This window comes from Pseudorasbora parva, chromosome 7 (genome assembly GCF_024679245.1).
Source record: "Pseudorasbora parva isolate DD20220531a chromosome 7, ASM2467924v1, whole genome shotgun sequence".
In the NCBI taxonomy this organism is placed as follows: Eukaryota; Metazoa; Chordata; class Actinopteri; order Cypriniformes; family Gobionidae; genus Pseudorasbora; species Pseudorasbora parva.
The window spans coordinates 32,259,636-32,283,394 of NC_090178.1; the positions used below are offsets into that span (position 1 = coordinate 32,259,636).

The 23,759-nt window shown below is 36.6% G+C and overlaps 1 protein-coding gene across 1 annotated transcript; it reads left to right on the forward strand.

Annotated features, from left to right (window-relative positions):
• The first annotated feature begins 16 nt into the window (after window positions 1-16).
• skap2 (src kinase associated phosphoprotein 2) lies at window positions 17-23,132 on the forward strand. The gene is made up of 13 exons (XM_067449759.1): window positions 17-239; window positions 875-980; window positions 1,074-1,099; window positions 2,602-2,700; window positions 8,366-8,446; window positions 8,524-8,607; window positions 11,092-11,216; window positions 11,303-11,366; window positions 11,455-11,565; window positions 11,798-11,884; window positions 14,336-14,451; window positions 22,663-22,765; window positions 22,844-23,132. Exons 1-12 carry the CDS (start codon window positions 200-202, stop codon window positions 22,753-22,755), a joined length of 1,032 nt encoding a protein of 343 aa, XP_067305860.1. The 5' UTR covers window positions 17-199; the 3' UTR covers window positions 22,756-22,765; window positions 22,844-23,132.
• The last annotated feature ends 627 nt before the right edge of the window (window positions 23,133-23,759 follow it).

Below are 23,759 nucleotides of genomic sequence, written 5' to 3' on the forward strand. Positions count from 1 at the left end.
GAGGAAGCTGTGATCCCCGGTGCACTGTTTGAGATACCCAAATGTTTCTGCAGGAGCAGACGTGATAAATAATACTGTCTAATTTGAATAGCTAGTGGTTTCTGCAGGGTAGGCTATTGGCTCTTCCGTATTTCACACAGTCCACTTGTAACTTCCGTGTTTCGAAGGATATCTTACTGGGTCAAGCAGGTTTATCACAATGAGGTCCATCCCGGAAGACTTAACAACCCTCATTTCAGGTAAGTTACTATCGCAAATATCTGGATAAAACAGTAGCTGATAAAGCGAACGTTTTCGCTTTATAAAGCGAGCGCAAGAGGATTACAAACATTGACTTTTATTTAAGTTCATACTAGGCTTAAAAGAGGAAGTTTAGTCTATCGATAGACGTTGTGAATATTTCCCTTTAGTTTGAGCACAAAGTAGCCTAGTCTTTGTTTATCAGATTTTTCTGGCGCGGATATTTATTTAGTTTTTGTAACGTGTTGTTTTAGAGCATACTAGCCCAACTTAATCAGTTATTAACGTAAAGTAGCCTAATTTTTGAGTGTGCGCAGTTTTTCCTTTTTAAAAATTTGAGTCGGTGACATACATATTGCAAAGTCCAACTCATAATGGCGATTTTTTTTGAAAAATGCTGGTTTATGCTGGATATCATATGGTGCAAGGTTGTTGTTTATGGTTGACCAGCTGCTAGGTTGACGGGGCTGCTTCTGACGTGTAGCCTTTTAAATTTTCAGCAAGAATGTAACACAAAGCCTATTGCTAGTAAACCGGTCAAATTGTTATATTTGTTTGGAAGAGTCGCAATCCTGCTGAGGAATTCAACTGTGCAAACTGACAAGAGGCTACGCGTAACAATGTCTATTTTCAGATCTGGAAAACTATTTGACTGAAGTCCTTAAAGGGGAGAATTTAAGCAAGAAAGCAAAAGAAAAGAAGGATTCCTTTATCAAGCGCATTAAAGATGTGAAAACGAGGTACGAAGTGCATAACAACGGTTGACATGAATATATTCTTGACCCTATGCTGATTACATAAGGTATTTAAAAATATAATGATCTCTGTTTCAGCTACTCTCAAGATTTTAAGGACAAACGTAAGTTTTGATGCGTGTATGTTTGTGAATGTGTGTGTGTCTTCATGGGAGGGGCTAAAGTAGGCTACAAGCTTGGTAAAGTGAGTAGCTTCTCTTCCCCACTATGTGCTGCACCATACAGTTAGCATTCACTGAATGTGTGTGTGCCCTTATTACTTATTCATATGTCAACATCTTTGAATGACATTTTTTTTCTATCCTAATAGGACTATATGAAAAGAGTACTTTAAAAAAGTCTTAGCCAGCACATAAAGACTGTTCCCTAATCAATTTTGTGTTTCCTATCATGAACTTACGGTTAAGATGTGGGTATGGTCTAGCACTTGTGGGCAAGGAAACGCATGCACTTTACAGCTGCACTATTACCACCATTACAATGTGACCAGGAAGTTCTATGCTCATGTTCATTATACCACATGCATTGTGGGTGAGTCTGTAATTGAAGGTACATTTAATGTCCAAAGTCATGTGTCACTGTTTGTCATGGATCACAAAATGTTACAAGCCATAACAACATATGTTCTGTAAAAATCAAAATTTAATGTTGTCCGAATTATTCAGTAATTTTTTTTCCATCATGTATCAATGTATAATCAAAATATCGTTACTGTAGAATACTTTGCATTCAAATGGGTGGAACTATCTCCCACAACTATGTAAGATACAGGAAATTATGTCACTTTCCCTTACTGATAAGATCTGGAGCACTGAAAGGGTGCGCTTTTTTAATCTAAAAAGTTGAATTATTGTGTAAAATGTCAAAATTGTTACCACAATATCAAAAGAAAAAAAAGGATTCATCACTGATGATCACACAGTGGGTTGTTTAAAAGTCTTTTTTTAATCATGATCTTTATCTGTGACATGTGCTCTAAGCATTATGGTAGCAAGTGGAGTGTTTGGCTAAAAAGTTGGTCAATTCTGTTACCATCAAACTCCGTTACCAATGTAGAGTATTACTGTTGACAGTAACAGAGTTGACAAGTAACTGTTTCGACACTATAAAGAAATCTTTATAAAAAATGAATTAACTTGTGTTTGGTAAGCATGTTTTTAATAAGCGACTTGGAAGAATTTATGTTAGTGATTTTTTTTTTTTTTTAACTTAACTTCTTGAAATGCTAAATGTATCTCCAATTATAGAATCACACGTGCATAAGTCTTGCTTTGTCATCAGTGTGCTCTTTAATATACATGAAATGATCAGGAAATGTGATTCAAACTTGCAAGTGTTATGAGAGAGCTTCCATATTGACGTCACAAATCTATGCAAAGTGAGTTTCTAGTGAATATCTCGAAAACATGGCTGAGTGCCACTCAATGCTGCATGCAACTGGAGATAACTGGCTCAAACATGCTTCACCTCCTAGGCACCATGTACCTGCAGGCAACATATAATATCTGAATTAGATCATCTTAATGTGTCTTTTTCTGGTGGAGGATTGAAAATGTGGCCTTGTGGCTGCGTCTATGGGAATGCTGATGAAGACTCTGTTGTATAGGAGATGAAGAGTTCCCAGAGCCTGAAGAAGCGGACACCAACGACGGAGGGTCACTGCACTCAGAGCAGACTGACAGGGATGACGAAAACGCTTATGATGGTGAGTGGAAAATTGTGCGATTTGTTGCGATATTTAAAGTGTGACAAGAGAAGAGGAGCATGGAACATCTGAAAAAACTGTTGAGACAGGAATATTATGTGACTGTACCCTTTGAGTTCTCTCATTGAAGAATGCTGTAATTGTGAGTATTGTAAAAGAATCATGGCAATTTCTGTACACAGATTGCATGTACAGAATTAACATAAATTAAGAAACAATCTCCTTCCGGTTATGAATAAATCACTTATCATCTTTTCTGCAGCCTCAGCTGTCATAACACAGTATCATTGTGGCAGTCCTTTGTCATGTCCTGTCTGGTATTTTTTAGCAGTGGTAGAAGAACACAAAAGCTGAATGAGGTGCTTGAAAGACTGATGTAACCCGGCAACAGTCTCAGGAACGGTTTGAAGGCACAGACGTCAAGGGTTTAGCTCTCTTTTGTCTCTGAGCAAATGGTTTATGGTCTGCAGCTCAGACAATGCCGCCCACATCCAATGTCAATCCAGGCTTCTGTTTTATTAGCTCCTGCTAAATGAACGCTGTTGGTAGACTTTACATTCAACGATTCTAATTCATCCGACTCATTTTAAGTCATGCCACATATCCGATTATTGCATTCTGAAACTCAAAGAATCAAGAGGGTAGGATGCAGGCTTGGAGTGGGTTGTGTGCACGTAAATGGTAGGAAGAGGTTTACAGCTCTAGTGCACTCATGTGTTTTATAGGTCCTTTTGCACTGTGCTTGCCAGAGAGAGCAGCTGTTGGGCTCAAAGATGGGGCCGAAGCCTCTTAGTGCACACTGCAGATTCAATACGAATCAAAACTGCATTTGGAGATTGACCAAAAAGGATTTTGAGCCTGTTTAGTTTGGTCAAATGTACTAAAGCAAGTGAAGTTATGAGCTCATGCAACTAATAATGCAGCTATTTGGGTAAAAACAGGGAGTTTGTCATTTTATGTGAGATTTCTTTTCATAAAAAAAGAACGAAACACACACATCTCAGGCTTTATTTGCTGAGAGTCAGAGCTTTACCTCTGTAACTTGTTTGAGAGCTGTACTTTTTTATCCTTTTTATACATGCAGCTCATAAAAAGGAAGATCTTTTTATAGCTGAAGATGAGGGGAAAGTGTGTCACCACTATTTATCTGCATCCTTTAGCAACTGCATTTGTTGTTTTGTAACATAGATAAAGTTTAGTCAAAGGGTGTTCGTATTAACCACCGGTTTCACAGCCTAAGCCTAGTCCAGACTAAAATACATGTTTGAGCTTTTTGAACATGCACATGCATATCTTAAAATATATCAGTGCCATTGTTTTGTTTCAAGATGTGGTTTTCTAAGTCACATTATAACCGCTATTATCTTAAATGTCCTATTAGAAATAATCTAAACACTCTCTGTGGAGACAGGCCTAAATGTTTTAAAGGGTTAGTTCACCCCAAACTTAATTTCTGTCATTAATTAATCTAAGAGGTTTCTGAACCACCCATAGGCAGCAATGTCATTGCAACTTCCAAGGTCCAGAAAGGTAGTAAAGATATCTTTAAGCGATTTGCGTGATTTTTGGCCCATATGTGAACACTCCAAACGATCTCAGATCGCTTTAAAGCGAACCGAGCCGAGACCATCCTTAGAGGTGGTCTAGGCACGGTTCGATCTCATCTTATGGTACAGTTCGCTAAAAACAGAGGTCTGAACACAAATTAAAATAGTCTATTTGACTCCCAAAAAAATGTGTGCGCAACCCCCCCCCCCCCCCCCCCCAAAAAAAAAGAAAGAAAAAAGAAGGACTTTAGGTCTTTATCTGCACTGTTAAAAAAAAAGTAGAGAAAACTTTAAAGTTCAAGGCAGCCAGCTGCAGAACATTTTTGAGTTTTCTCAACTTAGGGTTAGTTGTACAAACCTTGAGTTACCTCAACTTTTTTCATGCTAAAATGGTTGTATACACTTTAAAGTGATACTTCTCCGCTTTTTCATATTAAACTATGTTATTCCCTTAACTAAGACGAGTTGATACATACCTCTCTCGTCTCAGTGCGTGCTCTTAATCTCTCTGATGCGCGGTGACGATCTGATAGCATTTAGCTTAGCCCACTAAGCCCAGTTCATTCACTATGGTACCAAACAGAGATCAAGTTAGAAGCGACCAAACACCTCCACGTTTTCTCTATTTAAAAACAGTTACACGAATAGTTAAACGACCAAATATGGTGAATTAAAGTAAAACGTGGCACTTTTCTAAGCGGATTAAAAAGGAGAACTAATGTATGGCGGAATAGCCCTTCTGAGAGTACTTCGACACAGCGGAGTAAAAAGTCTCGGCTGAAACATCCTCCCTCACATCTCACCCTCCCTCTCTCATTTCTGTCAATAGGGGGGAGGGGGAGATGTGAGGGAGGATTTTTCAGCCGCAACTTTTTACTGTGCCGAGTCGAAGTACTCTCAGAAGGGCTATTCCGCCATCCATTATAGTTATAGTTATATGTGGAGGTGTTTGGTCGCTTCTAACTTGATCTCTGTTTGGTACCATAGTGAATGAACTGGGCTTAGTGGGCTAAGCTAAATGCTATCAGATCGTCACCGCGCGTCAGAGAGATTAAGTGCACGCACTGAGACGAGAGGTTTGTATCAACTCGTCTTAGTTAAGAGAATAGTTTAATATGAAAAACGGTGAAGTATCACTTTAAAAGCTGAATTTGTCATACAAAACATAAGTTGGATTTTTTACAATGTGTTCTCTTCCACGTCATTCTCCTACAGTACACACAGCGCAGCTCATCCAGGTTCTAGGCCAGAACGGCAGCTCATCATTGGCTGACACTGTTCACGTAAAGCACCACAACACTTGTGTGATGCTGAAGCAGGAGCTCTTTTAGTGATATTGACTCAATTTCGAGGCTATATTCTATAACATTCATTGAATAAAACTATTGTTGCTAAGAGGACCGAAGGCCAATTGCATGCTGCAAAGTTTTGAAATTGACATCTAAATATAAATGCTACACGAGACAGAAATATCCTCCTGAGACCCAGAATAGAGGTTTTGCCTCTGTAGAGGACATTATATTTTAACAAATTTGTCTGACAGCATACGCAGTTTTAGGTCTGGAAATGTAAGACATTCTTATGAAAATATTATTACATGTTACATATTGTCCCAAAACACATTAATATGCAAATTAGATACAGTGTATAAATGCATTGCCTAGAATGGGAATGGAATTTATGGCCATGTTTACACACACATTGCATAAAGTAAAATGGTATATCAAATTATTCTGTATCTTTCATAACATAGAGAATCATCTTTATACAAAGTTTAGATTAAAAAAAAAACGTAAAAGCATAAAAATTGATGGGTGAATGAAAAAAATAATCCCATTGTTTGTCTATTCATGTCTTTTAATTTTCTCAATAAATCAGTTCTGGTGTCCTATACAGAGCTGAGGATATAGCATATAACAGGAATAATAATTAAAAAAATAAAATAATTCACAAGACCTTTTTTTTCTGGTTCTCAGGAAGATGACATGTTAAAAAAAGCCTACTAGTAACACATTAAAGCAATGTAAATGCAGACTAATAGATTAATAGACAATTTGTAGCAAAATATTTGTAAAAATTCCAATTATTGGTAAAACTGATGACTTGTCAATAAATAATCATACATTTTTTACTGTACACTGGTGGGGCTGTTGCTTAGCCTAAATCTGCACTTTACTAGAGCACCATCAGTAATTTCAGAAGCACCCTCAGTGATTTGATTCTGGAACCAGACCTGCGTAGGAGAAATATGTTTTTCAGATAGAAAGACAGATTGAATAAAGTCATTATTGTCAGTAAAGGCAATTAAGATATTAAATAAGATTTCTATTTCAAACAAATGCTGTTCTTAAAACTTTCAGTTTATCATAAAAGTCCTAAAAAGACACTTAATTGCCAGTGCCACACTTCATTTAGCAAAACAACCATTTTCAAATAATAATAATAATAAGAAGAATGGTATCTTGATTACCAAATAAAAATAAAATTGAAATATTTTTTCTAAGAATCATGTGACACTGAAGACTGGACTAATGGCTGCTGATAATGAAGAAGAAGAAGAAGAAGAAGGAAAAAAGGGAAAAATATATATATTTATATGTGACTCTAAACCACAAAACCAGTCATAAGGGTACATTTTTTAAATTGAGATTTAATACTTCATATGAAATATGAATACATTTTTCATTAATGTATGGTTTGTTGATATAATATGACAATATTTGATCGAGATACAACTATTTAAAAATCTGGAATTTGAGGGGGCAAAAAAATCTAAATATTAAGACAATGTAATATTTGACAATGTACAAAATATCTTCATGGAACATGATCTTTACCTAATATCCTAATGATTATTGGCATAAAAGAAAAATACTCCCAAAAATATAACCCCTTATGACTGGTTTTGTGGTGTACACACACACACACACACACACACACACACACACACACACACACACACACATACATTTGTTTTTTGTGACATATGGGGACTTTCCATAGGCGTAATGGTTTTTATACCTACAAACCGTATTTTCTATCCCCTTACACTGCCCCTGCCCCTAAACCTACCCATCACAGGAAACATTCTGCATTTTTGCTTTCTAAAAAAAACCTCCTCCTGTATGATTTATAAGCATTTTGAAAAGGGAGGACATGGCCAATGTCCTCATATTTCACCTTCTCCTTGTAATGCCTGTGTCATACCCATGTCATTATACACATTTGTGTCCTCATATTTCACAAAAACATGCGCACACACACACACACACACACACACACACACACACACACACACACACACACACAAACTGTTATTTTAAATTGTAATAATATTTCACAATATTACTATGTATTTTAATCAAATAAATGGAGCATTGGTGAACATAATAATCATTTTTATGATCCTAAGCTTTTAAACAATAGTGTAAATAGTGTTTTTATTTTGTTTATTTGTTTTTATTTTGCAGTAAGGAAGAAAAAAAGTGATGCTCTGTGCCAATGAGTTATTTTCTTATTATCCAAAATGCTCTTTGCAATAGGTTTACTCTAAAAGACCATATTATTTGTTTTCTTTAGCAGTTGTTCTGTTAGACATTTTTCTAGCAGAAATCAACTCTAGCACTGAGGATGCTTAGTTTACTTTTCACAGTCAGCGTGTGTCATGCTCCCTTGACGGCACTTTATACATAATTGCAAACATTCCACAATTGCTGGTGTCATTCATAACACTGCGCTGCTCACTCACACTCATTCAGCAATGTGATGGTAGTGTGTACACAAGAGAGGGGAGGGCAGTGTAAACGAGAGGGGAGGTTTGCTTTGAAAACAGACCGTGCATCTGTTTCACATACTGCTGTACCTGACAGATCGGTGCATGAAACTCTATCCAGTCCATCCGGGTTTGAATCCCTGCTAACTTTAGTCTCGCTTGACATCGACCTTTGATTTTTAAACCTGAAGGGGGTGGAATTAGCTTTCTGGTTGCCTTTAGCAAATGTATCATTTGTTGTGAAGACAGGTGCTCCTCTTTGTGGATTCCTCACTGCTTGTCATTAAAAAAAAAAGCTGTAGAAAGATTGAATGATTTTCTGTTTCCATCTGTTTGATGAAATCAGGTGTTCAACAGTCTCCTCCGGTGGCAGCTCAGGAACTTCAATATGTTTTAAAGAGTGGCTACCTGGAGAAGCGCAGAAAGGGTAAGTTACTATGTTCACAAGCAGGTTGTTTATGAGAGTGAAAAACATTGAAAAAATAACCTCTATTCATCTAACAGATCACAGCTTCTTTGGCAATGAGTGGCAGAAGAGATGGTGTGCCTTAAGTAGCAACATATTCTACTACTATGGCAGTGAGAAAGGTTGGAAAGCTACTATTATGATCAGATGTGTAATTACCAATGTTGGGGAAAGTTACTTTTAAAAGTAATGCATTGCAATATTACGTTACTAAATAAGTAACTAATTGCTGTACTTAGTTACTTTTTATGATAAGTAATGTTTTTTTACTTTTGCATTACATTTTCTCACTTTTTTAATAACAAAAAATATAATTTTTGGCACATGTGAAGGCCCTTTCAAACCAAAAGTGAAATGAAAAAGCCTCAGGCTGAAGGAAATGCATATTCACGCCTATGTCGCCATTATATGTACGCTTCAGAATCTCGCCGGACGAAGTACTTCGGATGTACTTCTTTTGTCACATACTGTTTTTCACCTACTATATAGTAGGGAAGTATATGATTTCGGCCAGCCAGTGGCTGTATGCCTAAATCCGAAATCACATGCTCTCTTATATACACTGTTAAAAAAAAAAGTAGGTTTTTGTTGGTTTAACTTAAAAAAGTAAGTAACCTGGTTGCCTTAATTTTGAGTTTATTGAAATTAAAAATTTGAGTTGATACAATGAAGGAAATTTGTTTAATAAATAGAAACTCAAAATATTATTGTATCTGAACCACATTAAAAAATGTGATAAATTATGAAAATAGCACTATTTGGCATGTTTCACTGCGTCATCAGAAATAAAACACACACAATTACCCAATATGCTTACTAATTTTTTAATAATAATTTTAATAAACGTTGCCGAATCTCGAAAAATGTTCATTGTATTAACTCAAAATTTTAATTTCAATGAACTCAAAATTTTAAGGCAACCAGGTAACTTTTTTTCTAAATAATCTTTTACAGTGTAGGTACACTGTAAAAAATAATTACATTTACTGTAAAGAAATGGCAGCTGTGGTTGCCAGAAATTTACTGCTAAAAAATACAGTAGCAACATTTTAGGTTTTACAGATTTCACTTAAATTTACAGTAAAAAAAAAAAAAAACGTATTTCATGAACTGATATAATTTTATTTACCAACTTATTGAAGTACTAATATCTGTTTTGTACCTTTTGTAATACAATGAAATCCACAAAACACAGTGGTGATGAGTCACATGATAAATCAAAGCATCACAAGCAGATTTTACACAAGTTATTATAGTTATTTAAATGAAAATATGTCAAATGTGAAGTGTAACACAGGGAATTCTTTATTTGAAAAAAGTAATTACTTCACGACCACTAAAAAAGTATGTTCTATTATAGTATGAATGTGTGTAATATGAATATAATCTGGACATACTACATTACATGTTGTCATTATCATGTGACCTACCAGCGTGGTCACTGCCATTTACAAATCACCTCATGGGATAGTAAAGTGTTCATCGTATGCACACTTCAGAATCTCACCAAAAGAAGTGCGTACTCTTTTATGAGTGCTGTGAATTTGGATATACTACTCTTGTCACATGCCTTTTTTCAACTATTATATAGTAGAGAAGTATACGATTACAAATGCAGCCTCTAACTTGAGCAATAAAAAAAAGAAACACAAATGTGGTTTATCTAAAATGATTACTTTTTACTTATAAGTATGGTTTAATTGGATCACCAAAGGTCAGCAGCAAAGATATTGGTTTATAAATTGAGTTTAAATGCATAAAGTATATTTGTGTAATTCACTTTAAGGAATACTGATTTGTGCAAGTGAGATGATCTCATTTAGTCTAAACTACAATAACATCATGTTTATAACATGCACACAACATGGGGACAGCAGAGGTGCTGTACTTTAGATTAAATATAAGTAACTTGCATTACTTAACCTGTTTGATAGAATAACCTATTTGAAAAAGATATTTTGTTGTAAATTTAAAAGTAATGCATTACTTTACTAGTTACTTGAAAAGAGTGATCTGTTTACACAACTCACATTAGCAACTTCCCCCGCTTTCTCTAAAGCCAACACAGAAGTAACTCAAACTGCAATTCATCGACTGAGCGCTAGAGACAGACTCCAAAAGGGAGTCAAATTTGTATCTCCCCCATGTTAAAATGCCCAACTTTACAGCAGAAAAAAATGTTTACAACCTATACAGCTAATTTTTCTCTTCATGTCAACTGTGAGGGGTGAATTTTTTTTTAAAATAAATCATCCGGTTAAATTATATTGAGCCTTAAAGTTCTGCATAATTAAGGGAGTGGTAACTTGAGTGACAGGTGGACTGCCCTATGGTTGTGCCAGGTGGGCATGGTTTTAGCAAATCTCTTTGCCTATAATTTTCAGTTATCCGGGAGTGAATCACTGCCAAGATGGCAATGGCCAACTTTAGGCTCCAAAAATGCTCTTCAGAAAACCTACGAGTGACGTCATGGACACTACGTTTTTTTTTTTTTTTTTTACAGATTTTGCTCCCAACACTGGTCGTTACAAATTAAATGTAGTACTGAATTCAATTGTTCTTTTCTTGAATCAGCTCATTCAATAATCTGCACTAATGTTCACTAGATAAACAGCAGAAGGGAGAGTTTAACATTGTTGGATACACTGTCAAAATGAACAACACCCTGCGGAAAGATGCAAAGCGAGATTGCTGCTTTGAGATCTCCGCTCCAGACAGGCGTGTATATCAGGTTGGTCACCTCTCATTTCATGTAAAACATGCAGCGTTTATTCTTATCATGAGATGATTATCTCTAATAACACATTTTTGCTACAGTTCAGTGCTGCGTCTGAGAAAGAGGCTAAAGAGTGGGTGGAGCACATTGACTTTTGTATTAAAGGTAGGACTGTACATGATAAAAACTTAGCCCAGCAGGTGTCTTTTTTGCACAAATGCTAAATGTTTTGTATAATGGTTTCCACTCTCAGACATAAGTGGAATCATTCCAGAAGATGAAGAAGAATATGATGACTGCATAACTGTGACCCAACCAGCCATGCCTGCAATTATCGATGATGACATCTATGAAGAACTTCCTGGTTTGCACCTAGATTTCATATTTGTTTGTGTATTTATCTAATAATTATTATATTATATTATAAACAAATCTATATCTATTTAAAATATTACATTTATTTTAATTTATTCAATTCCGATAACATAAATATTGTGAAAAAAATAGTGTGGATGTGGTGGAAAATGGCTACCGAAATTGTTAATTTGGTATGTTGCTTTCTACCTTAACTGCCATATCGATTCTGTCCCTCTCAGAGGAAGATACCCCAGTACCCCAGCCTGCAAAAACAAAAGTGACCCTACCCAACAAACCTCTACCACTGCCATCCACCCCTATGACAGGTAATTACCACTGCGTCACCAGGCCTGTCCATCCCCATCCTGCCCTGCTGTCCCATAACACCGCATACACTCCCAGATCTGCCTGGATGGCTGTCATTTGTCTCCCCAACTTTTATTTTTTAATATAAAAAAGGACAAAGATTGAGGGGAGGGGGATATTGCCGGTACACATGGATTTGGGAGGTTAAATGGGTACCACTGATGACAGGAGGGGGAAGGTTGTCTGGACAACAGGAAGGGCCTTCAGGAAGAGACCTGGAATTGTTGCTGATTTTGTTATTGTTTTTTGATATTTAATTTAGTGTAGTTTTGGCGTATTGGTAAGAAAAACACTAAACAATACTTTCGCCATCATCGTTTTATTTAAAAATGGTTTAGTGTTTTTTTTTTTCTGTCCCTGTGTGGGAAAGCATGTATCTTGCTGAGTGCTGGGCACTGGGCAGGGGTTGGTAGGCACTGGCAGGAAGCTGACTCCATTGGTGCACTGTGGCCCACCATGGCCCTCTGCTCCAGGCTCACAGCACAGGAAGTCCTGCTGACAGAAACGATGGCTGAGGCAGGATCTTGTGACAGATGCTTAGGGGAGGAGGCCAGCAAGAGCACTAGACAGAGCCATAATGGAGGGAAAACTACAGGCTTCGGGGATCCTGACAGCAAGATTATCATATGAATTTTCTTTATTTTTGTTGACATCTTTGGAATTTATTTATATACTTTTAAATCCTGAAAAGTGGATGTATTTATGTAACCACTGCAGCAGGTTTAACACTGTCAACATGTCTGGTTGTTTTAAGATGCAGCCCTGAATAAAATCTTAAAGCAGCAGTGGGTATGGTTATATTTAGAAAATAATTATAGTAATCTGCCAAATCAGCATAGCTGGGAATCATCTAGCTATAAAGTCTGTTGCAATATATTTACCTTTAGGGGTATTTTCATTTCTTTATATGAAATAACATTTCTTGCCGTTGGGCAGACAACATAGATTAGTAAATATGAACAAATGATGCTCTAAACCAAGAGCAAGAGCAGGTTATCTGCAAACCCAAGAGCAAATCTACCTGAAGTTTAACATGTTTCATTCACAATGCTTTAGTTTTGAGACTGAAATGTAAGCTTAAGGTTATATAACTTTCAACAAATATGGCCTGTAACATTACATGTTAACTGACGACATGGTGCAGCTGTATTGAAGGGTCTTTCATTTGAGGGTTTGTTAGTTTCATCCCACCTGTCAGGAGCCACAGCTCAGCAATTTATACTCTCTGCTGCCCACTAGTGGAACTTTCTGAGCCAGAAAACACACACTGGAGGTCTTTAACCAAGGACCCCTTGGTGGATATAGAAACTTAGCAGGGACACTTTAAGCCATATAATAAATGTGCATTGTAGACCAAAATCATTACATACACAAAACCACTATTGGATGTAGAGAAAAGTTTGAACTTATTCACCACCATTTAAACGTTTGGGTTTTTATTTTTTTATTTTTAAAGGAGATTAATATATTTATTCTGCAAGGATGCATAAATTGATCAAAAGTGATAGTAAAGGCATTTTTAATATTACAAAAGATTTCTATTTCAACTAGATGTTGTTCTTTTGAACTTTGTGCATTAAAGGTATAGTTCACCCAAAATTGAAAATCATTCACTCACGTATGAGTTTCTTTCTTCTGTTGTACACAAAATAAGATATTTCAAAGAATGTTGGTAATCAAACATTTGACAAAAGCCATTGTTTTTCATAGCAGAAAAAAAAGTTGGAAGTCAATGGCTACCATTAACTGTCTGGTTACCAACATTCTTTAAAATACATTTTGTGTTCAACAGAAGAAAGAAATTCGTTCAGGTTTGGACAACACAAGGGTAAGTATAAATGATGCCAGAATTTTCATTTTTGGGTAAACTATCCTTTGAGGAATCCTGAAAAAGATGCATCATGCTTCCCACAAAATTAAGCAGCATAACCGTTTTCAACATTGATAATAATAAGAAATCTGTCTTGAGCACCAAATTAGCATATTAGAATGATTTCCAAAGGATGATGTGACACTGAAGACTGGAAAATTCATCTTTGCCATAACAGGAATCAATAAACTTTTCTAATATATTAAATTTAAAGCAGAAAACAGTTATTTTAAACTGTAAATTGTAAACATTTCACAATATTAGTTTTTACTATATTTTGATTAGTGAGCATAAGAGACAACATTCATCAAAAAACATCTTACTGACCCCAAACCTTTGAACATGTAAGGACAATGAGACCGCTTTAGTGTTCAGCAAACCCACAATCACATTTTTACAACCTATTATGCAACGTTTTGTGTTGCATACGTTGAGAGTTTGAAACATCAGATTTAAAAAGATGAAAGACCACCAGAAAGGCTCTCTATTCTTTCTTCATTATTATTATTTTTTAAATCTTGTATTATTCTATTCCTTTTAGCAGTGAACAAGAGCACAGACTATGAAAACTTCTTCCAGGGCTTGTGGGATTGTCCTGGCGACCACCCCGACGAGTTGTCCTTCAAGAGAGGAGACACCATCTACATCCTCAGCAAGGTAAGACAGGAGCCTGGAAACTTCCAGACTCGCCGCAGTTGTCACGACCCACGTGATGGAGGACAGAAATAATATTTAAATGCTTGCTATCCTGCCCTGTTAGACGTCAGCAGGAAAACATGAATTTGCAAAAAAAAACGTGGTTGAATAAATATGCTTTGACATCTGGTTAACGCATATGAGTCAGATGCAGAATGATCGTTTCGGCGTCCCATGTGCTCGGCAGTGGGGTTTCTGTGTGTGGGAGCTTAATACACCCTCTCTCTGTGCACGGTGATGGGATTAGTCCTGTCACTACGGAAACCATTTTAGTGCTCTTGGCCCTGAGCTGGGCAGTCTGGCAGCCAGTGGCATTCTGTCACCTCTCTCCATGTCTGCCCACTGCGTATGTGCGTCTCAGAGCTCGAGTGTGTGTGGGTATTTCAGTATTGGAAGACGGCTCAACGCCATGTTCAGTAAGGGCAACCTTACGCAGACCTTTAGCATATCTCAGCCAGTCACTATTTATGGCTGTAATGGTAGTCTGTGTTCTCAGGAAATGCTGAATCCACCTCTCTATTCGTACCAGGTGTGGTGTAGAAGTGAGTTTGGTTTAAAACTTCCCCTACCTGTCAGCTCCGATGCATAGGCAGGCTGTGCAGATCTGGGTACCGCCTGTGGGGTTTGTACCTGGCTAACAGAATTATCTCAATGCCTCTCAGGGCTACTTAAAGCAGCTCTGGCTGCTCCGTTCCCAGAAACAAACACGCTATCTTGCGGTTTGTCTACTTAGCACTGTTGCCCTTTAGAGAAGAAACTGGAAATCTTACATTTGAATCATGTTCTTGCATTTCAGAAAGAGAGGTTTTGAGGTATTGGTGTTTGCATTGCATCTGTGTTTCACAGGACAAGTGAACTGGTAACTGTAAAGACCGTTGTGGGACAGTGAGGCACTAAATAACTAAATAAGTCTCCATGATCTAGACCAAATGTCTATAAATATATTCTTTATATATGTTGTTTTCATATTTGTTTATTTCAAACATTTTTACCATATATATATATATATATATATATATATATATATATATATATATATATCAAGGTCAGTCTCATACAATATCAAATAGTTTGTACAGGTTGTAAAATGTCATGTGGTGCAACTTCTCAAAAACTTTATTAATGATATCTACACATTTTTTTACCACACATATACACACATATACACACATGCACACACACTCATAAAATGTCGTAAAATATTTTCACCTCACATGCACACACGCACACACACACACACACACACACACACACACACACACACACACACACACACACACACACACACACACACACATTTTTCGCATTTATATATATATATCGCATATATATTTGATATATATGTGTGTGTGTATGTATGTGTGTATATATATATATATATATATATATATATATATATATATATATATATATATATATATATATATATATATATATATATATATATATATATATATATATATATATATATATATATATATATGGCAAGTGTGTGTGTGTGTGTGTGTGTGTGTATGTGTGCATGGTTTTATAGATATCATTAATAAAGTTTTTGAGTAGTTGACATGACATTTTACAACTTGTACAAACTATTCTATATTTTATGAGACTGACCTTGACACACAGTTATGAAGGTCTGCAGGAGTCTTATCTATGATATCATTTCTTGTTTTTGTTTTTTCCCTGCTTGTTGGTAGCACCACATGCCCTTGATTTTGTAGACAAAAAAATATTAATAAGCATGAAGTATTTATTTATTTTGTTAAAATGTTTGAATAAACTATGAATAAACTGCCCCTCATGTTGCTCCAAAACCTATATTGACCTGCTTTCTTCTGTGGAACACAAAAAACACACTGATATTTTAACCAAACTTCCACTGCATTGCCCCCCCCCCCCCCCCCCCACACACACACACACGTTTCTTAAAATATAATCTTTTGTTAAAGGTTAACAAAGGTTTGCGACAGAAGGTTATGGAGATTTGACAGAATTTTCGATCCCTTTAATAAGGTCAATCTTTTTGTCTTCATGAGGATGTCAGGACAGTTTTATCATCCTGCTATTTTCATAATGAATTTTAATACTTTAATTAAAAATGCTCATTATAGTGGAAGTGTATGTGTGAATTACATTTTAATGTATTTTTAAATAAATTAATAGAAAGGACAAAGAAATAAGTCATTGACCCTCATATGGGTGTTTGATTCTAGGGTTTTCTGATGGAGGCTCGGCTTCTTAATGGAACATGAGCTGATGTGGGTCAGAGGAATATTTATTGCTTTAAGAGTGAGTGATTGCGATTTTAAATGTTATTTGACTGATAATATATATTTTTAAATAAACCAAGATCAAAATTGCATCTTTTGTAGCTATATCAGTAATGGTGCCATATTTTGTTGAGTTCTGCATTTTTGGGATTTTATTGGAACTGAGAGTGATGGGAGTGGAGGGCTGTAATCTGACATAGCGATCTTTACCAAATACAGTATTGCAATATAATATTACCGCATGTGCTGTTGTCTGCCACAGATGAGGACAAAGGGTTTCAGAGGCTAATGTCATCATTTTTTTTTAATGATTGGTAAACAGAGTAAATTCTTTCTGCAGCAAACATGAGATTTTAAAGTGGCCTGACGGCTTCATCTGAGAATTTTAGGCGGGCTGAAATGATGAATGTGTGGTCTGAAGCCCCCCTAAAAATGGCCTAGCAATAACTATATGATGTCATCCAATGCGATCCATTAAGTAATGGTGAAAGTTTAGGTCTTCAGAAGTGATTACACGGGAAAGAAGCTGACAGAAAGAACTGCTGAATGCAGCTTTCCATAATTCTACCCAATTTATTTATATTCATTTTACTAGAGACACAGGAATGTGCAGTAGCAAGATAATGTATCTTCAGGAGAAATAGAGATGACATTCAATTTCACCAGTGGCTAAAAATCCATAATTTGTAATGGATATATAAAGCATGCCAATGGGGAAATTATCTCATTCTGTTAAAAGTCAGCAGGCTGTCAGAAAATGACAGAATATGGTCTGAATGGGATCCAGGGGTGACTGTGGTTTTCAGAGCAAGTCTGCCATCTTGTGCCTAGAGTTAGTAAGGCCGCATGCTTTATCAACAAAAGGAAATTTGCCCTTTGGAAGACATAATTGTTTATTTATAGTTTTTGGTTTTATATATAATATAATATAATATAATATAATATAATATAATATAATATAATATATGAAGAGTTCAGAAGCAAAAGCCAATTTGTTCAACAATTAGATAACGATACTGAGTGAATGCTCTCTGCATATATACATTCATAAAACACTTTCACTTCAAACCCACTGAATCCCAGCCTCAGCCCATTGAGAAGTGCCGGTACTTAGGTAGAAACCTATACATGGAAGCCTGACAAAAAAAAAAAAGGATTTAGACCATTTTTTCTACCATAGGTTTCGACCTAAGTACCGGCACTTCTCAATGGGCTGAGGCTGGGATTTAGTGGGTTTGAAGTGATAGTGTTTTATGAATGTATATATGCAGAGAGCATTCACTCAGCATCGTTATCTAATTTTTGACCAAATTGGCTTTTGTATATACACACACACACACACACACACACACACACACACACACACACACACACACACACACACACGCGCTATCCACAAAAGAGATACGCATTAAACACTCCAAGTTGTCAAACGATGCTGGGAAAGATCTGCCCTACACAGTCCAGTGTTGCTGTGTCGTATTTGTGCCATTTTATGGGTACTGCACGGCTTGGTTTACCATGAATATTGCAGGCACTCTTTTGTAGCGTAGCCCCTTCCCCCTTCCTTCAGCCAGGCTTACGGATGACCGTAAAGCTGGTGTGGGTTTAGTGTCCAGCTGTGGCTCACAGGCCATTCAGAGCAGTCTGGGGAACGAGCCAGTGGGGCTATTAGTGGCCTACCTCCTTCCCCTTGGCCATGCAGCAGCTGCAAGTCTAACACCCCCCCACCCTCTCCATTTACCCCCCTGTCCAGACCCTCAGCGGCTCTGAAAGGGTATTGACCATCAGACCAGGGGGAGGTGTCAGGGCCCTAAATCACACACACCACACTCTCTTCTTTTCAAAGCAGGCCAGTGTGTGCTGTAAATGATGCTTGGTCAAAATAGTGCGTCACATGGTCCGTCTGGGGTCCAGCAGCATTGTAAACCTCAAAGACCCACATCATTTCAGTTGTATGTGGAATAATAGCCTTATCTTAATAATGCAGGATTTAAATGATTCACCTTTCATCAAGTAAATTATACATGAAGAATATTTTAAAGGTCATTTTGGCCTGCTGAATGAGAAACGCTAATTTAGCAAGTCTATGTGACCTTACATGTCGGTTTCCTTAGATGGCCGCTGTGTGTGTGTGGGCATGGTGGCGGAGTGTGAGGTCTGCATTGCTTTCCTGCTGCAGACTTATTTGTCACACTCGCCTTCTAATCTGACCCTCCTGCACGCGCACATATTCGCACACACACGGCACCAGACGCCACTCTGTCAATGAAGTGTGTCTGTATCAAAGGACGGCTACAGGAAGCTTCCGCTTCACCCTTTCACATGTGCACTTCCTGTCTCGTTTCACACAACCTGGACAACTGCCCTATATTTGGCAGACTGTGTGGGATGAGGTGTGTGAATCCTGCTATTTAGCACATTGCACTTTGATCTCTAAGTTATTTTAAAGACATCAAAATAGTTGTTTCAGAAATTACACAGTTTGGGACTGGACAGATTTAGTCAATTCATACTTTAACACGTTTCACTTTTATTTCTACTTGCGTAAAGCTGCAATTATGTAAAGCAGGAGTTTTCAAATGATTTATTGCCACAAACCCCTGAATATCCCTTTTTCACCAAAAAAAAAAAAATCTAAAATATGAAAATATTATACATTTATACTATGTGAAAAATAGTATGATATTTAAATGCAATTTTACACACACACACACACACACACACACACACACACACACACACACACACACACACACACACACACACACACACACACACACACACATTATGAAAGTGATTTAAAAAAATTATACTGTGAAAACAAATCATATGTAAAATAGTATGATATTCAAATTTCATATATATAAATAATATTTATTATAAACGGTGTAATATAAAAAAACATTAAATATGTATTGTTTAATTTTAAAATGTTATTTAAATCATTAATTAAAAGGAAGTATTGACATTTTAGCATGAATTAATAAAGAAATTTCATTAAAAAAAATGTATGAATTAAAAATCATTATTAATTTTTCGGAGCCTGGGCCCACTAGGGGGCCTCAGCAAACTTCCAGGATGACTTAAAATTATTTAAATGAATTAATGATAACTAATATATTAAAATAATAACTCTGAATGAATCATAATTATCATAAAATCAAGATGTAAATTGTCGTTTAATATCGTTTAAACACTCCCATTTTCTGTTAATAGAAAAGTCTGAAAACAAGCAGTTTAAAAACAACTGATCTAAAGACCTGACTTAATCAGAATGTATAAATGTAATATATTTTAAATTATATTTTACATCTGAGATTTACAGATAGTTAATGAAAGATTTATTGACCTCTGTGGTCTTTCAGCAAGTTTTCCCTTTTCTTTTTATTCTTGAGAGGATGCCGGTGCACATTGAGGACAGTCGGCGGTGGAGAGACGCTCTCCATTACAGTGTGTGTGTCTGCGGCAGCTGTCAGCAGCTGCATAACCAGGCCTGTGTTTTATAGACGGTTACGTGGACGCAGGCAGTAAGAGGTTTGCTGGCCGGAGCTGAGCACTATACATTATACAGCAGGAATCACTTAGGCTGCCGGGGTCAAGTAGGGGCCCACAAACTTCATATTTAACTTCAGATGGGGTATGATTCAAACCTCATTGCTCTTTCCGAACCATACAGAGAGAGGCTTTTTTCTCCGACAGCGAGGTGAAGGATGAAGGTAGACGAGCAGTGAGTGTCTTGTCAGCTTTGGGGAGATCAAAGACTTGAATGTCAGAGAGAAAAAAGGCTATAAATGTCAGTCGGAGGACCCTGGATTGAGATGTCTCAGGGTTTCACTGTAACTGACCATTCTTTTCAGGAGCAACAAATGAGAGTCTGATTATGTGGGAACTTTTTCATGAAATTCATGTTGATGTTGCAGATTCGTATAGACTGGGCCCTCTCTATAGTGCCCTACAAAGGCAAAGCGCAGTAACTACACTACAACTAAACCCTGAGATCTATCCTGTGCCAAACTCATCTGTCTCAGGACAGATCATAGTTTAAGAGACCCCATTTCAGTCTTAACTCAGTTATGACAAAATGTGTTACTGGGTTCTGTCTTTGCAAGGTACTTGCAGAAAACCTCTGGATTTTCAAAAATGTTTTTTAAGGCCAATGAATGTCTTCCCCCTTTCTAAAAAATAAACTTAGCTATGTATTTCCAAGCGTATAAACCGGTTTATACTGTGTAAGATAGACATTTTCAGGTGTGATTAAAAAAAAACAAAAAAAAAAAAAAAACATATATATATATATTCTTTTTTTTAAATATTAACAAAATACCTGTTTTTGCAATTATTCCTAATAATATTCAGTCTGTAAGATTTAGTTTTTAAAGAATTAATACTTTTATTCAGAAAGGATGCATTAAATTGATATTTGAATTATAAATATTTTGTAACACATAAACACTGTTCTTTTGAACTTTATATTTATCAAAGAGTCCTGAAAAAATCTATTATTTTTCAGCAGCACAGATGTTTTCAACATTGATAATAATAAGATGATGATAATTTATTGAGCAGCAAATCAGAATATTATAATGATTTTATTAAGGATCATGTGACAGTGAAGACTTGAGTAATGATGCTGAAAATTCAGCTTTACCAACACAAGAATAAATTACATTTCAATATATATTAAAATAGAAATCATGCTGTTTTATGTTTTAAGTGTATTTTTATCAGACAAATACAGGCGTGATGAGAATAAATACAGTAGTGATAGTGACTGGTCAGATCAACATTTTTCAGTTGGCCAAATTGAATTTCTGTGAATTGATGCAATTTAATTCACAGAAATTCAATTTGGCCAACTCAATTTTTTTGATGTGATCTGTCACTAGAACATTTTCAATTGGGGTCTGATTTATTATTTTCTTTTAACTGTGTGTGTGTATTACTTATATTTTTTATAATTTTGTTTTACTTTATTAATTTTTGACTATTTATTTTTCTCCTACTGTTAAAACTGAACTTCAAGTCATTAGAATAAACATAGATGCAATAAATAAAAACATCATGTACACCTTAACTTTGACAGCCCTAACACATTTTTGTCTTTCTCATGGAACCCCCAGCACCTCCTTGTAGTTCAGTTGGGGGTCCGTGGACCCCGTTTTGTCCGGCTCTTCCAAAAGTCTGCTGGGAAACCGAATTCCCTTGAGTTGCATGTGGAGATCAGATACACTTTCAGTGGATCCAACATCCACCCTAGTCTCTTACTGCCTCCCTACGTTCTCCTTTTGAAAGACAACACGATGTGGCCTGACAGATCCGCCTCAGTGTAACCTCAGAGTTTACAAGGCATCTGTGAGAAACAAGAGTTTTGTGAAATGTTAAAAAAACAGGGTTTAGTAGCTTTGAAGTGAATGACACTGTGTGATCTGTTTGTAATTATGGAATAATGCAAGAGAGATGGATGGACGGATCTTATCTGCTGCTTATCTTTATGGCTATCTTTTCCATGAGCTGGAGAAGAGCTGATCTGTCTCTGCATGTAAAGAAAAGGACTCTGTCCTCGGGCTCACAGATCTGTTGTGCTTCATTCGAAATATATCGCCCGTTCACATTCTCTTGTGTAATCTTTATAGGTCCTGTGGGCCTTGTGTCCTTGAATTGGCCTTGGAAAGACAGACAGAATGGAGATTGGGAGGGGTGCGGAAAGAATGGGGGGTAGGGATGTACGGATAAAGACAGTATGAGAAGAAAACGAGGCGAAAACCCCGGTAAATGAACTAAACATTGACCGTTTTCTCAGGAGCGTTGACCTATGATATTTGACCTCGCTGATCGTGTCAGTGCTCTGATTGGCCTTAACAGTGAGTGAGTTTAATGAATGTTTTTTTTTTTTTCACAGGAGTACGACATGTTTGGCTGGTGGGTGGGGGAGATGAAAGGGGTCATTGGAATCGTGCCTAAGGAGTATCTTATGGAACTGTATGTGCTGTAAGGGGTCAGAGGTGAGTACAATGAATGGCGACCCATATGCCTGTTTTTTTAAAAACACAAATCCCACCTCCTTTTTTGTTCATTTCTAGGAACCTCTGATGACCTGCCGTTGTAGCTTCATGCTTCACAAGTCGCCATCTCATTCTGTGTGTTTCTATTATTTTATGTAATATGTAAAGCATACTGCCTGTTCAAAAGGACAATTCATTGTAAAGTAGCCTATGTTCTGTGAAGGATGTGAAATTTCTCGCTAATTATTTAATTAAAGTGCTGTAGTATTTAATAGGGATGACTGATTGAATGTGAATTTTTTTGTCTTTCAAATGCATGATGTTGTAAGCAAAAACTGAAGGAAATAAAGCTTGCACGTTAACGCTATCCCAAAATGTTGTGGAGTTTTTGTGTAGCAGTTTGAAATGTAGCCACCAGGTGGCAGCAGCGTATAAGGTTCTTTGTAATACGCTTACGTCACAATATTTCAGGGCAGATGTGAAATGTCTTCATTTGCGACTCCATTTGATCCCTACAGAGGAACAGACAACACAGACGGCTTTCTACACTGGATGCGAGTGCTGTTTGTAGCCTACGTACAATCACAACGTAGCTGTACGTAACGAACTGATGAGAAACAAAATCTCTGACCTTTTTATGCAGAACATAACAAACAAATCAAATAGCAGTTATTCAGATGTGGAATTAATTATCTGCTGTAGGAGAACTGTTTGGCATATCGGATCGTATCTTCATGGACCGCTGCGTTGACATCCACAAATATCTGGGCACTGAAGTGAGAAACTTAATTAAAACACATGTCAGGCCGTTACCTTCTCTGCCAGGAAGAATGTATCCAAACGAAGTGTTACTATTAGCATATTAACTTGCTCAGTCATGCTTCACACAATAAATACTAAAGACATTTTAATTGGATCATTATATAATACTGTATTATATAAACCAGTTGATAAACAATTAGACTAGGACCTGCTGTTAAAGGTAATTTAAATT